Here is a 13,759-nt window from a genome sequence, read left to right as displayed (position 1 = left end):
GTATGCATGTCCACGCTCGAGTGACATGGTAATATCGTGAACCAAAATCTGGTCCCCGTTTAGATTGCATCACGAAAGCTTAAAACCTGTTACAAAGTCTCGATAGTACTCACAAGGTCACTGAAAGCTCTCGACAGCTCGATATCACCCTTTTGAGTACTCATCAGGTTGATCTAGTCTCTCGATCCCCGTCAGCGTTGTGCTCTCCCGCGATACATACGCGTTTGCAGTTCAACTTGTGGCAGACAGGGTGCTCAACTTAATCTCATCTGAATTCCTCGTTTATAAAGCTCCCCAGCTAAATCCATTGGAGGTGCTAAAATACGTTTTCTTGATACGACATTACTTATAAGCTGTCCGATACAGTTGCACCATTCTGTGGGTTCATCCTTCAAGCCTAGTCTTCAAAACTCCATCATTCTCAAGTGTGGAGAGCTTCCATTGTTTAAAATTCACCGCTATATCCGTCGGAAACGTAAGACGATCCATGTGCAACCCGATTCCGAAGAATAATCCTAAAAACCAGGGACACACGTTAAATTGAGCTTTGTATCTCATCAACATCATGACTCCAGAGTTGTTGTGAAATTTACTCACTTTCTCACTATGAGTCGTCCGCCTGGTACAATTATTCCAGTTATTCCATTTCATACACAAACTGTTCAGAAAGAAGGTTCAAACGTGATATACTACTCATAAGGTTACCGAAACCCTTCGACAGCCCACGACCGGTTTCGCCCCTCTCGGGGCTCATCAGGTAGGCACAGTCTCCGAGTTTTCTTCAACATTGTACCAGCCAAGTTCACTCATTTGCAAACAAATTTGGTTTTGCGGAAGACTCATCTGGAACCCAGATGAATCCCTCGTTCAAAGTGTTTCCAAGAAATTGAATATGCCGCACCAGGCCGCCGCATATTTCAGCTGGTACGGTATTCGCGTTACATTGTGTGTACTCATGGATTACTACGGTTGCTGAAAACGAGCAATTCAGCTGCGTTCTAGATGATTCTCCCATCGACACCAAATGGAGGTGAATGTATAAGTCAAATGTCCAAATTTACTTTTTGGGTGGTTGGACAACACCGGTGTAACGGTGCTACTACTGATGGGGAGACATGCGAGTAGTATGGCTTCTCGTAAGTCCGCTTTGCGTCTCTTGAAAAGTGAGCTTTGTTACAGAGTTTGCGGAGTCGCTTTGTAGCATCTGCTTGGATTTTAGCAACATTCAATGCATATCCAGGAAAGTTCAGGAAGACGCGTGCAAAGAGAGAATGGATATTCAGCTTTTTTAAATATGATGCATATGAGAGTTTCTTTCCCCTGTCCAATAGTCTGTAACTGTTTAGAAGGCATTTTCCAATTGATAACTCCGCAGCGAAGGCTGTCTAGTTCCAAAAATGAGTACCTTACGGACCTTTATTTGTGTGATTGTTTCAGGTCTACACACAAAATGAGTCACACTGTGAACTCAACAGGCACTGTCCCCGGGGCTCGGAGGCAAGCACGCACTCACCCAAATTCTGCCGGGAGTTCAACAACCACGTCAGTTTCTGCTAGCTATTTCGATAGTGATGTTGATCAACTCATGGTGAACAACACACCTGAAGCGACCAGGTACAAACGTGTTCTTGGAAAGAAACTTCGTGCTCGTTTGAAGGACTTGCTCAAATCCTCAAATAAAAAGTCAAGCCAATTTGGAAGTAATTCAAACGTGGACGCTCGGTCGACGCCTGAGTTGGTCTCTGTGGCCGAGAAACTATCAGATCAAAATTTGGAATATGACTCAATTCCACCAATACCGCATATTCAGCACGATACCGTGCAAAGTGAGGACGTTCAAGATGAACCAAAGTACATCGGAACCCGAGATACGACAAAGTCTTCCGCAAAGGCTTTCCCAAATGCCATGTTTGGAAACCACGCGGTGCATCCTCGTGCACGCAAGCATACGCTGACGACTTTGGATGAAGTGGAACCCCACGCAAGTCCATACTACCAACATCATCATTTGCCTCTGGTGGAAAAGTATGCGAACAACGTCCAACTATCACAAACAGCTAGTCGACATCACCATCATCATCATAAACATCATTACTGCAAGACGAATCGGAAAGTTGATGGCGAAAAGCAGGACAAGGAGACTGTTTCACTCAAGTCCACAGAATCATACAAGTCGGAGGGGGCCACCAGTGAACCAGTGAGTATTTGCTATTGATTATTTTATCCAACCATTTGTGATGAGAAAACTGTCCGAAACCTCAAGCTGCTGACTGCCACGTAGTAACGAGTGCTGTGAGCTATACTGCGTCCGAGAGTGTTATTGGTTTTCTGCAATAGAGTCGCAGTTCCCTAAAGCTCATTCACAGTTACGTCAGGCCCACTATTAGAATTGACGAAAATTTGTCGAACCAAAAATCCAGTTTCTCTGTTCGTCATCTTCTATGCAGATAGGTCGGCTTTTGATGTTGTTGTTCCGAAAACCCTTCGCAAACACTCCCGTCGCCAATAACATTCATTAGGGGGAACTACGTACAATATGATTGGTCTAAGCATAATAAACCTACCCAAATTTACTCGAATATAATCGTTTTCTTATCATTCCTAAGGAAACTTAGACCATCTTGGGTTAGCCAGGTCCCACTTACTGATAACAGACAAGATTTTCCATATATATCGATTGGCGCAAACAGACAGCCTGGTGCAACGGAATACTTGAGAAATCGATCTAGGTTGACTCCCGTTCCATCTATACTTCAGGCCTGCTGCTATGTGCTTATTTCTGTCTAGCTGAACTCACTAACTGTTTCTTTTTCAAGCGGATAAAATGTGCCATGAAAAAAATTATCGAATGTCTGCTGGTGGGAAAAGTTATGATGCATTAGAGAAACGTGTAGTTTGATTACGACAAATTAGTAGTGAACCAAGGTCTGAGTTTCCATACGCGAGCATTCAGGTTGAGAAAAAACGGTTATTCGACTGGCCTGAATACCGATATGCTTTTTTGTGGGTTTTACGTTTTGGGGTACGACCGTTTCCAACGTCATGACGGCAAACGAAGTGGAAAAGTCGGCTATTGAGGTTGAAATTGTATTCACCACCCCTACACACGGCGAAAATAAACAGGTTACAATTATCACCTAGACAACCAATTAGTGCCTTACATGTGCAGGTTTTCGCTCCCAGTCAAATCAAATGTCCGACGGCCTATGGCTGTGCTTCATGGGCGATCGTCCTTGAAATGGTATCTTTTGATTGGCTGTCACTGAACTTCGCTGCTAGCACACCACCATTGGTAAGTTCAAACTGCCTCCACGGCTAGGCATACGGTAAGCCCGGATTTTTATCGAACCCCGCCCCCAGAGTGTAGTTTGCACCATGGCTGCCTACTGTGATACAGGATTTCTGGTGCCTTCTTGAATGCCACGGAAAAAGCTGAGCTATGGACGTATATACATGTGGTTACTGCCTGCTTTCATTTTACAGTGTGGACACATCAATATTTACATCATATGTTTTTTGATGAGGAAGAATACGATGTTTCAAAATCTCCTATTATTAAACTGCGTGAAGTGCAAACATTTCGCATCATGACGTATGTGTTTTCCCCCACCAAAGTGTCGTGTTTNTTTTCGTTAGACTGTACAGAGATAGGGAAAGAATAAAGACATTACAGGCGTAATGCGCAACTGGAAGCCAGCGATCAGTTTCACCCTTCCACTTCGGCCTCATCAGGCAGACACATTCTCCGTCAACTTTATGTTTTGCTTAAGCCCAAAGTGGTTTTGACGGGAGACTCACCTGGAGCTCTGGCCTATCCGGGGCCTGAACTCTGGGTACCCGACATGCCGGGCGAGCGTGATATCGCTAATCCACGAGTATGCATCTGGATTTTCGAGTCCGTACAGGCGAACCTGTTCACACCTGAGCTATTTGACTGGTATGCTCGACGGCTCGAACAACGGCTCAGTAACTGTCTTGGTCAGCTGATCGCCTGGTTCGCATGTCAGCAGTTCCCAGTCAGGTAGCGCCACTAAACGCTCAAAACCGGCTGAATAATTATTGATTTTTTCTGGGGGTGGTTGCCGGATTCGTAGTGTTGGTCTTTACACAAAGCAACAAAATCACCATTTTGATTAAATGCCATAGCAATTTAATGAGTGGACATTTGAGAACGCGTTTTTTTCCTGGAAGGTGTATAAGGCCCACCAAGATTAACTGGTAGAGGTGAAGTACACTATTTCCATTAGCTCCTCAGGTGTCAGAAAGACAAAATAGTGGAAGGATGACTTGATGATTCCATGAATCCGTGCCTTCATGTATTTCTTATGTAGATGATGCTAAAGGGCTTATTCAAAGCTCGTTTTTTCGGATTTGGAAGTAAAACGCAACAGCGGGTAAAAGCAAACGCAGCAGTTGACGACTTTGCCACGTCGAGCGCCAGCAAGCAAACTTAATCAAATTTAAACTTAAACTGTTCGAAAAGTTGAAAGTTAGTTAAAATTCACTAAAGTCTATAGTTGGCTATAGAAAAATCTTCTACCACAGAGTGATTTTTTACGGTATCCTGAACTGAGCATAATGAAACGTCTTCTCAAAACCGACTCAGCCCGGAATTGGCTGTCACCGTTAGCCTATCACGCGTACCGTGGCGCACTCTGCGTGAATGTCCAATATCTAGGGCGCGTTAGCTAGGGCGCTTCTCTCGCTAGACTGTCTACGGTCGCCAATGCAGTATACACTTTTACGGTTAACCCAACTGCTTGTAATTTGAAGAAATTGCCGCCTGGAGTACGGAACTTGAAGATGAAACACACATGTATTTTACTGGATCGATTTCAAAAACGATTTTTGACCAAAGACCGAACTTCCAGGTGAACACTGCGCAGGCAACTCAGCTCTTGTTGGGTTTTACACTAAGCATAAATACGGAACGGAGATTTGCCTGTTGATAGTGAAATAAGCCGAAGCACATTGGACAGTGTTGTTCGAATGATTACGGAACCAGCCTGTTCATAGTGTTTGCACCCACAGTAGGTGGTCTTAAAAGTACAACAGCGGTTGACTGTGTCCCTAATAAGCTATTGTGCGATCGATTCTCACCTAAACAGGTTTTTGCAATAAACTGAACACACAAATAATGCCAAGTGTCGCACATCGTTTGCTAGAGAATTTCGAATGACCTGAGAACCTATCAAAAGGGACCAATAACAATTCTTTGTGACAACCTGGCTGTTCCTCAGTATCACGGTTTTTAAGAACTTTCTCTGCCTCCTAGATTTTCGACTGAGTATACGCAAGTGCTTGAATACTGAGTTGAAGTTCCAACCAATCCACGGGTTGCTACCGAATCGTAATGTCCACCAAAGTGCAACTTGGTCTCAAGTACCAACATTCCGCTGAGGACACCGAAATCTTTTTTTCAATTAATGGAGAAGAACTCAGTCGGCGGGATAGATGTTCCATCTTTTATGTAATTGATTCGAACCCTCGACTTTCCGGCGAGTAGTTTGAACACTGTTCGGCCACGAGGAGTGATTAGCCCTCACTTAGCTAAGATATGGAACCCTTCACCACGCAGTCCTTTCCATGTGGTCACGTGCTGATGACTTCTCAGGTGCAAGGTTCAATCCTCATATGGATTGTTCTTTCTCCTGAGCTACTTGTTGGAACCAATCAAACCCCATTGATCCCAATATGTTTTAGCCTGCTCTATGTGTCCACTAGAATAAAAGCGGTCACTTTCAGACGCTTGGTAAACAATCGGTGGGTTTATTGCTGGGCAACGTTTCGCTTTTGACACCAAGGCTTCTAATTTCAAAGCAGGCAAAGGATTATTTTTTGAGATTTCTTATGACTAGCTAACTTGTTAGTTCTGGTTATCAGTCCGAAGTTCCTGTTTGTTGGTCAGTGGGGACGACTGGGGGTTGTCTTAATGTTGAATCCTGATTTTGTGTCCTTGCTTTTCCGATCTGGGACACCTTAACGTGCAGATTCTTCTTGGATGTTGTTCACAGACTTTCTGGTCTGTGAGCTTTGGGGGTGTGCCCGGACTGGAGTTGGAGGGGACTGGTTGTGTACTTTTAGACCGAGACAACCTCACCGAAAACCGCACAGCACCCAGTGCCATCTCGGCAGATCTAGACCCGCTCTCCATGCGCCTGCCAGTTCTACGTTCTCTACTCTACTCTACTCTACTCTGCTCTACTCTCACTGGGATGCTTGGCGATTTCCACCGCTTCGTCCACCGATTGCTGTGCTGTGAATCTTAAACCTCGTCTCAGAATTTCCGCATTTTTCAAATCTATCGTGTGCCCAGTGTCTAGTGCGTGTCCTATCAGTACCGGGTCTCTGATTATCGCCTGGTGGTCTGATTCTGGTGTGCAATTCCCTGGCTGTCTGACCTATATAAACCTTCGTACAGTCTTTAAATTTTTTATCGTGTACACAGTTCCTAGTCCTATCAACCGAAGGGCGATCCTTCAACTGCATCCACACCGAGCGTAAAGTCTTTCCCTTCTGGTATGCTACTCTAATGTTAGTCGTTTTCAGTACCCTTCTGATAACTTCAGACGTCAGTGTTTTGTATGGGACGACACACAAGTTTACCCAGTATCTTTTTCGAATTTTTGAACAAACACTGGACCATGACGTGTGGGATGTTATTTCTCAGCGACTGAAGGTGGAACACAGCAGACTGTTCAACTTCTAACACCTCAGCGTGCGATAACCCCTTGAAGGATCACGTGACCACATGTTGTAGATCCCGTGACTGAAAGATGGATTGATGCTCCATCCTGTTCACTTAGGAGTCGGCTGCACTGCTGATCAGCCAACTGTGTTCATCCATCGACAGGAAGGTCACAGGGTTCGTGAGATGGCTATTGATTTCCAAAAGGGATGGAACAGCTTCTCTACCTAGATTGCCTTTACTTCAAGGAGGGGATCTCAGTTGAAAATGAGCTTTTTAGCCTCTCCTAGATAGTGGTATTTCTTCGGGAGAGACTGACGCCAAGATGACGAAGGGAGTGATTCGCGTCGCTCTCCAGGTATTGTCACCATGCCCCAGGACTACCGTAGTTTTAGACCGAGACTCCCCAACCACAGTACCGGGAAGTGACACGTTTGAGACAAACATGTTCCGTAGCTAAGCGGACCGTGACCACTTGCAAATTCTAGCACGTCGTCTAAGTGTGTCAGCATCATTCGTTTCTGTACGGTACGTGCTACGGCACCTAATCGCGTAGGAACTAGATAATCTGTTGTTGTCCTCGCGTTCCAAGGTCGAGTTTCGTGTGACATCAATCATACATCTATCACATGACTCGCGCCTGATACGAACCTGCAACTGTGCCAGAAAATTTCGTCCAGTTCAAACACAACCTCTTATGGAAACATGTTCGATGGAATTTTCCAAAGTGGATTACTAGTTGGTTATTAAGTACTATATAATGCCATACTTTGGTACAAAAGCTACTCTGATGCGTTGCTTAAAAAGTAATGTGGGTGTATGGGCGGACAGCACTTGATTTTGGTGTAGCTTCGTAAACCTTTGTTTTACCCTCGCACAGCAACACCAAGGGGCGTAGATCTCGGTTTCTTACCAGGAACACTGACTGAACCAGTTACATCTTACCGCTGACCCCACTTCAGTGCCTTGGTGCCGGATAAAGACTCGCCAACAAAGAACACAAAAGCTTCATTGCGAACAAGCTAGTACAACAGTTACAAGGGACCTTGAGCTATTTGAATTTTACTTTTCATCGATCCAGCCTGCTGCTGAACTGATTAATTGATGGATGGATTCACTGACTTGCCCGGATACTTGCCGGCTTCCCTATGAATATTTCGGTGACGTTTTAAGATCTCAGTAGGTTCAAGGCATTCTGGGGGTTACTTTCGAAAACCTAGCCACCCTGGCAAAACCATTCAACTGGAGGCTACCGTCCAGAAGAAACTGAGCACTTGATCCGTATAGGTAGCCTTTCCTGGATACCCTAGATTCGACAATTGTCACTGTGCCTGCTTGGATGTCATTGGCTAATGGTCCAAGCAGCGTGGGGTGCAACGCTAGCTAGCAGTTGTTATTCACCATCGGTGGTCATTTGTCCTTGGGTTACTGTTCGGTCCATTGAACTGTATCGCACAGTGGGCAACATGTGACTTTGAGATGCATTTTGAAAAACCTGACAGCCAGTCTCAGTTGGTCTGATTCGCGGTTGGGCTATCGATGACTTATCAGAGTTCCGGTTTGGGGTACGCGCTGACGCAAATGACGGCCCAGTCCACTTTGATCTGTCATTAGTAATCAGCAGTCCACAATTCGTTAGTTGTTGTGCTGCCCATTATTTCCTACGTTAAATAATTCGAAACGAAGCGCAGAAATGTATCTCTATTCAACATTTTTCTATCCCAACTGAATGTTTTTCCTAAATCTTCCCAGTATTCGGGCCTGCAATTTCTCCTTGTTTTGAATTTCTGAATTCAACGGCCTGTGAACACTGAAAACTTTACCAGATTGTTACACTTGTCATACTGACGTTAAAAAGGACCTTTGTGTTAAACAGATGTTTAGGGAACTTTTCGAAGTCATCCGAGTTTTGAAATTACTAGATTTGAGTTGTGATATACCACATGAATATCAGTATTTTGGTTTAAAATCGAACGAATTGACTCTACATTCAAACTGCGACAAAAATCAATCAATACACACTCGTAGTCTGAGTCAGAATGAAGGCACAACCCGTCACGTGACCAGCAGAATGATAACTAATTCTCTACACAAACCTGGTATACGATAGTCTGGTTGAGTGGGGATAAAGACAGTGCTGTTGTGGCCCGGGGAAAATAAAATCACCACGTATGCACGAAGATGTTCGCTTTTGACCATTAGTGGATGGAAATCAAAGCATGCTTATCACTGAAGCGCCGGCGTCATGCGTCAACTCTACTGGGTGTCGGGCATCTAGATTCGAATTTCCCGACCCCGCCCAATGAAGGGACTCAAGAGTAGGCGATTGATTGTCCCGTCTGTACACCCTGAGGTCAAGTGTCTGGAGGGAACAACATCACACAAAGTATATCCAGTCGGGACATTTATTGGAGGCTTGAGAGACGATTTTTGGCACCACGTCAAATTAGTTACAGTGGAACTATCAGTTCATTGTCAAATACACTCATTTGTAAACAAATTTGGTTTTGAGAGAGACTCACTCGGAACCCAGCTGAATCTCTTGCTTGTGATGTTTCCAGGCAACTGACTGTGGTGCACCAGGCCGCCTCATGTTTCAGTTGCTACGATATTCGAGACATCGCGATACAGATTCAGTTGAATTCCAGGTGTCTCTCGCAAAATAAAATTTGTTTGCAAATGAATGTAGTTCGCTAATTCCATGCGAGTTGGTTTCAAGTAGAATACAAAAAATTGACGGAAACTTGGGGACTGTGCCTACTTGATGAGTCCCACTCATTGGCTGTAGAAGAATTTCCAGCAACCCTATGAGTAGTAAATTACATCTGTATCAGTTAATTGTATTTCTTTGCTGAAACAGACAATTCAGCTGTAACTGTAGAGACATAAGCTGACTTTGAATCAATCTTCCTATCCTGATGGACGTTCTCCTCGAAAAAACTTCTCTTCTGAACGAAAGTCACCGTGTATCCAATCCACCGAGTGTGCCATTTTTGCTTTGCTGAAGTTCGCCCAATTGCTCGCAGAAAGGTATCTATCAGGCAGAAGTCGTTCTTGTCATAGAGTAATTTTCACATGAACCTTTTAGTTGCACCAAACCGGAAAACGTGTACGAAAGTTTGTACACATTGTAAGAGGCAGCATGTTCCACCCAATTCCGACACTCGCTATGCTTTTTTCAGACTTTTTGGTGATCGGTCAGCGCAGTGCGTTCAGTACTGCTTTATGGCTATGAAACGCGGCTATTTTGCGTTGAAGACAAAGGGGGGTCGGCTTGCTTGCTTGTTGCCATCACAACCTTTGAGATTATTTTACGTGTCATGGGAACGCCGCGACAGTAATACTGAAATGGAACGACCGAATTCCGGCACCAAGTCTCTACTTATCCAAGCCAATATTCTAGTTGGGCCGAGTACTTTGATTGCCTGTCCGTTTGGTGAACCCCGCTTGCTGACTGGAGCATTACACTCGAATGTCGTAAGAAGTGGAACGTGAGAAGGCAGCACATTCAGGTGAAAGAAGAGCACCATAAACGACAAATCCAGCTGGATTAGGTTGCTTCTTCGTGTGCATTTCGCAAACTGCGACCAGTTTGGGTTCAAGTGGGGCACGAGGATGACGGGAACGTAATGACCTGAAGAACCCCGAAAAAGGACGAGTTTATTTTTCAGCAACCTTATGAGTAGTATGCTCCGTCAGAACAAATCTCTTAGCCTAGTTGATTCAAGCTGCCTTCAAAGTTTAGTTTACCGGAGGATCTACCCAAAAGTGACTCCTCACCCTCACCACTGACACAGCAGTAGAATACGGCGGTTACTGGCGCTTTTGCGTCCACTCTCTTATTCGTAATTCATAATCCCCGTAATTTGTCCTCCTTAATCTATGCACATCCAATAATCCCCCTGGTCCTCCTGCGTCATCGGCGTCCAAACGCCATGACAACCCGAGCCGATGTAGGCAGCAACTTCATGACCTGAAGAACCCCGAAAAAGGACGAGTTTATTTTTCAGCAACCTTATGAGTAGTATGCTCCGTCAGAACAAATCTCTTAGCCTAGTTGATTCAAGCTGCCTTCAAAGTTTAGTTTACCGGAGGATCTACCCAAAAGTGACTCCTCACCCTCACCACTGACACAGCAGTAGAATACGGCGGTTACTGGCGCTTTTGCGTCCACTCTCTTATTCGTAATTCATAATCCCCGTAATTTGTCCTCCTTAATCTATGCACATCCAATAATCCCCCTGGTCCTCCTGCGTCATCGGCGTCCAAACGCCATGACAACCCGAGCCGATGTAGGGCTGTACACAGTTTGTTGCTGAAAGGCGGAACTCTGCTGTATTCCTCCCCCGGGCATGCGACGATAAAAATAACTACCCGTATGCAACATTAATCTGATAAGATCTAGGACAAGCTAACTGGGACGCGGAACGTAAGATGCATACAGCAAGCGTACTTGATGTAGTCCACACAGCCCAAACGAATGACACGCAAAATCACAAGCCGCCAAGGATTATGAATTTTCGCAATCTATCAATATGATATATTATAGCTTGCACGTGTAATCCCCCCCCCCACAAAGCATGGGGGTATGTCTAGATCGTTATGTGGATCGGTGCAAATTCAGTGGAATTGTTCAAATTTCACGAAAACGCTCTAGGAACAGTGAGCTCGGGGAAATTGGATTTGATTCAGTGACAAACATGCGTCCGACACACTCGGCAACGCTACTGATGATGAGAAGGCACGCACACTAAGCTCGCAACAATCGATTCAGCACGCTAAGGGTAAAAGTTCATGAGGGATTGTGGATACGTATCGAATTTGTGAGGTAGGCTTCAGGCAAGAGGGGTCTGATCGGCAGAAAGAGTAGACTCCGTACAACAGGTCAATGGCTTTGTTTCATACAATGTTATGTCAAACCTGAGTACCGTAAAATGGGATATATGACACAGTATGGCAGATGAACAGTTTTCACTAACAAATTTGTCAGTAACTGGGTCAAAGCTATTCACACACCTAGTACAAATGTCGCCTTTTTGTCCACTTTGATGGAATTAAGCATTTTTCATGCACTGCACTAAATTTCAACTGGCTCAGTAAACGAACAATATGTGTCTGGAATCCCTCCGTGATCGGTGCATTTCCATGCTGATCTTTAATGTGGTCAGCGCTGTCTCTCACGTGACCAAATATGGATCAATATCGTAGCATTTCAAATATAATGGGGCAACGCAGCCAAAGTGTAGCTACTCCTCGTTTCTGTTGTATTTTTTCTTTTCACATAAATAGGCCAAAGTCTTACCCGTTTCCTTACCGCCAGGATCGTTTTCTCGATAGAGCTTTTCCCACTGAGGCCACATATGTTCACACACGATCCCAAACCACTTTGGTTAGGGGACCTCCTGGAACTATCCCGTTTGTAATTACTATCGTAATGAGAAAATACTGACCGTCGAGAAGGAAGACGTCCTAATTTAGCGCTCAGCGATAATCGTCATAACCAGCACTCCCCTACAGTAGGCATGGTCTCGCTAACCTGAGGACCGCGAAAGCCTGATCAGTGACGAATTCGTAGCTCGGTGGAAGTCGGCTGACTACAGCATGTGCGCAGAGAGAAGTCGGCAACTTATTGATATCCTTAGTGAAACGAAAAAGGCCCATCGTGCTGCAGCAGACATGTCCTGCATACGCAATAAAGCAATGCTGTCCAGCTGTGACATACTACTCACAAGGTCGCTGAAAACTTTTCAATAGCCCTCTCTTGAGGCTCATCAGGTAGACTCATTCCCCCATTTCCGTCAACCTCACGTTCAACTTGAACCTAAATTGGACGGCTTTTGACAAATACACTTATCTCTAAACGAATTTGGTTTTGACAAGGGACTCAAACGAATCAGTAAATCAGCACTGACGAGAAATTCAGCTGGATTCAGTTGAGTCACTAATCGAAACCAAATTCGTGCGCAATTGGAAGCAGTTGTCGATAAAACCTTAAATGAACTTTCTGACGATCTCAACTCTTGTTCATGACAAGGAGACAGAAACACGTTTTTTGCAAGGCCACGGAGTGATCCATCAGCAACGTTTATGCAACAATGGCCACCAACTAACACTTGCAACCGTTTCTGACAGGTAGAGGTGGAATGCCCAACAGCGTCGGCAAGGAATCGGTTTTCAAAAGGGAACTTGGGTGGAGTGGCCTAGGATGGGGTTTAGGACAGTAATTCTATTCATTTTTGCTGGTTCAAATTTTGTTCAGAAGAATTATCCATTAGCCACACGACCGCTGTTGACTGGAAGAACTTTCTTCACGAAGTTTGCGCCTGGGGCTTTTACATACACCAGCAGTTATTGGTGTCCCAGGTCTACATGCCTAGATCGATGAAACGGGTAGCAGTGTTTAGTTTTTTGGTGAGGATTATCTGGAAAAGATCCTCGAATCCACCCTCTGTATCTCGACTTCTCCCGTCTAGGCTTGGGCAACCTAGATGTACGTCTGTCCTCGTGCTTTCTTCAGGTGGCATGGCAACTAGGCACCAAAAGGGTTTTATGGTTGAATGATTTTTTATCACTGTCTCAATGGAAGTACTGATCAAATTAAAGGTTGTCCACCTCCGCCCCTGTTTACTCCACTCAAGCAACTTGGGAAAAAATCTAGTGTTTTCCCTCCCAGTGTATCCGTTTGTAACACTTGCCGCTAAATTGTTTGAAAAAACGAAGCCTTGTGTTTTTTGCCCTTACCTAGCCGACTGTTGCCAAGGGAAGGTAATTAACAGGTAAAAAATTATTTGATTAGTTGTCGATGAACGCTGTTCACTTGTTTGGTGGGTTCTAATTCCGAGCAATCTAAACGGCCAAGCGCCGTTTGTCAGTTATCGATTTCTGAGAAGGTGAAATCAAAATGTTTTGCACCCCACGAGCGAAAATCCCATGAAGATCTAATTACTCATGCAAATTAAATGATTATTTTTGTAAATCACTACTCATAAGGTTGCTGAAAATCCATCCACAGCCCACCACCGGTTTCGCCCTTCTTCGGGCTCATCAGGTAGGCGCAGTCCCCGGGTTTCC

General features: G+C 44.7%; 1 protein-coding gene across 1 annotated transcript in view; it reads left to right on the top strand.

Moving 5' to 3' along the window:
- Positions 1-796: 796 nt before the first annotated feature.
- Positions 797-13,759, top strand: part of T265_13262 (hypothetical protein) — a gene marked incomplete at both ends in the record, with an annotated part of 133,327 nt that continues 120,364 nt past the window's right edge. Inside the window, 2 exons of the mRNA XM_009168011.1 lie at positions 797-945; positions 1,438-2,197. Coding sequence (XP_009166275.1) covers positions 797-945; positions 1,438-2,197 — 909 coding nt within the window. The remainder of the gene's footprint in view (positions 946-1,437; positions 2,198-13,759) is intronic.

Source organism: Opisthorchis viverrini (genome assembly GCF_000715545.1).
Source record: "Opisthorchis viverrini unplaced genomic scaffold opera_v5_50, whole genome shotgun sequence".
NCBI lineage: Eukaryota > Metazoa > Platyhelminthes > Trematoda > Opisthorchiida > Opisthorchiidae > Opisthorchis > Opisthorchis viverrini.
Note: the sequence above shows the minus strand (reverse complement) of the source record. Positions and strands in the feature narration are given on the sequence as shown.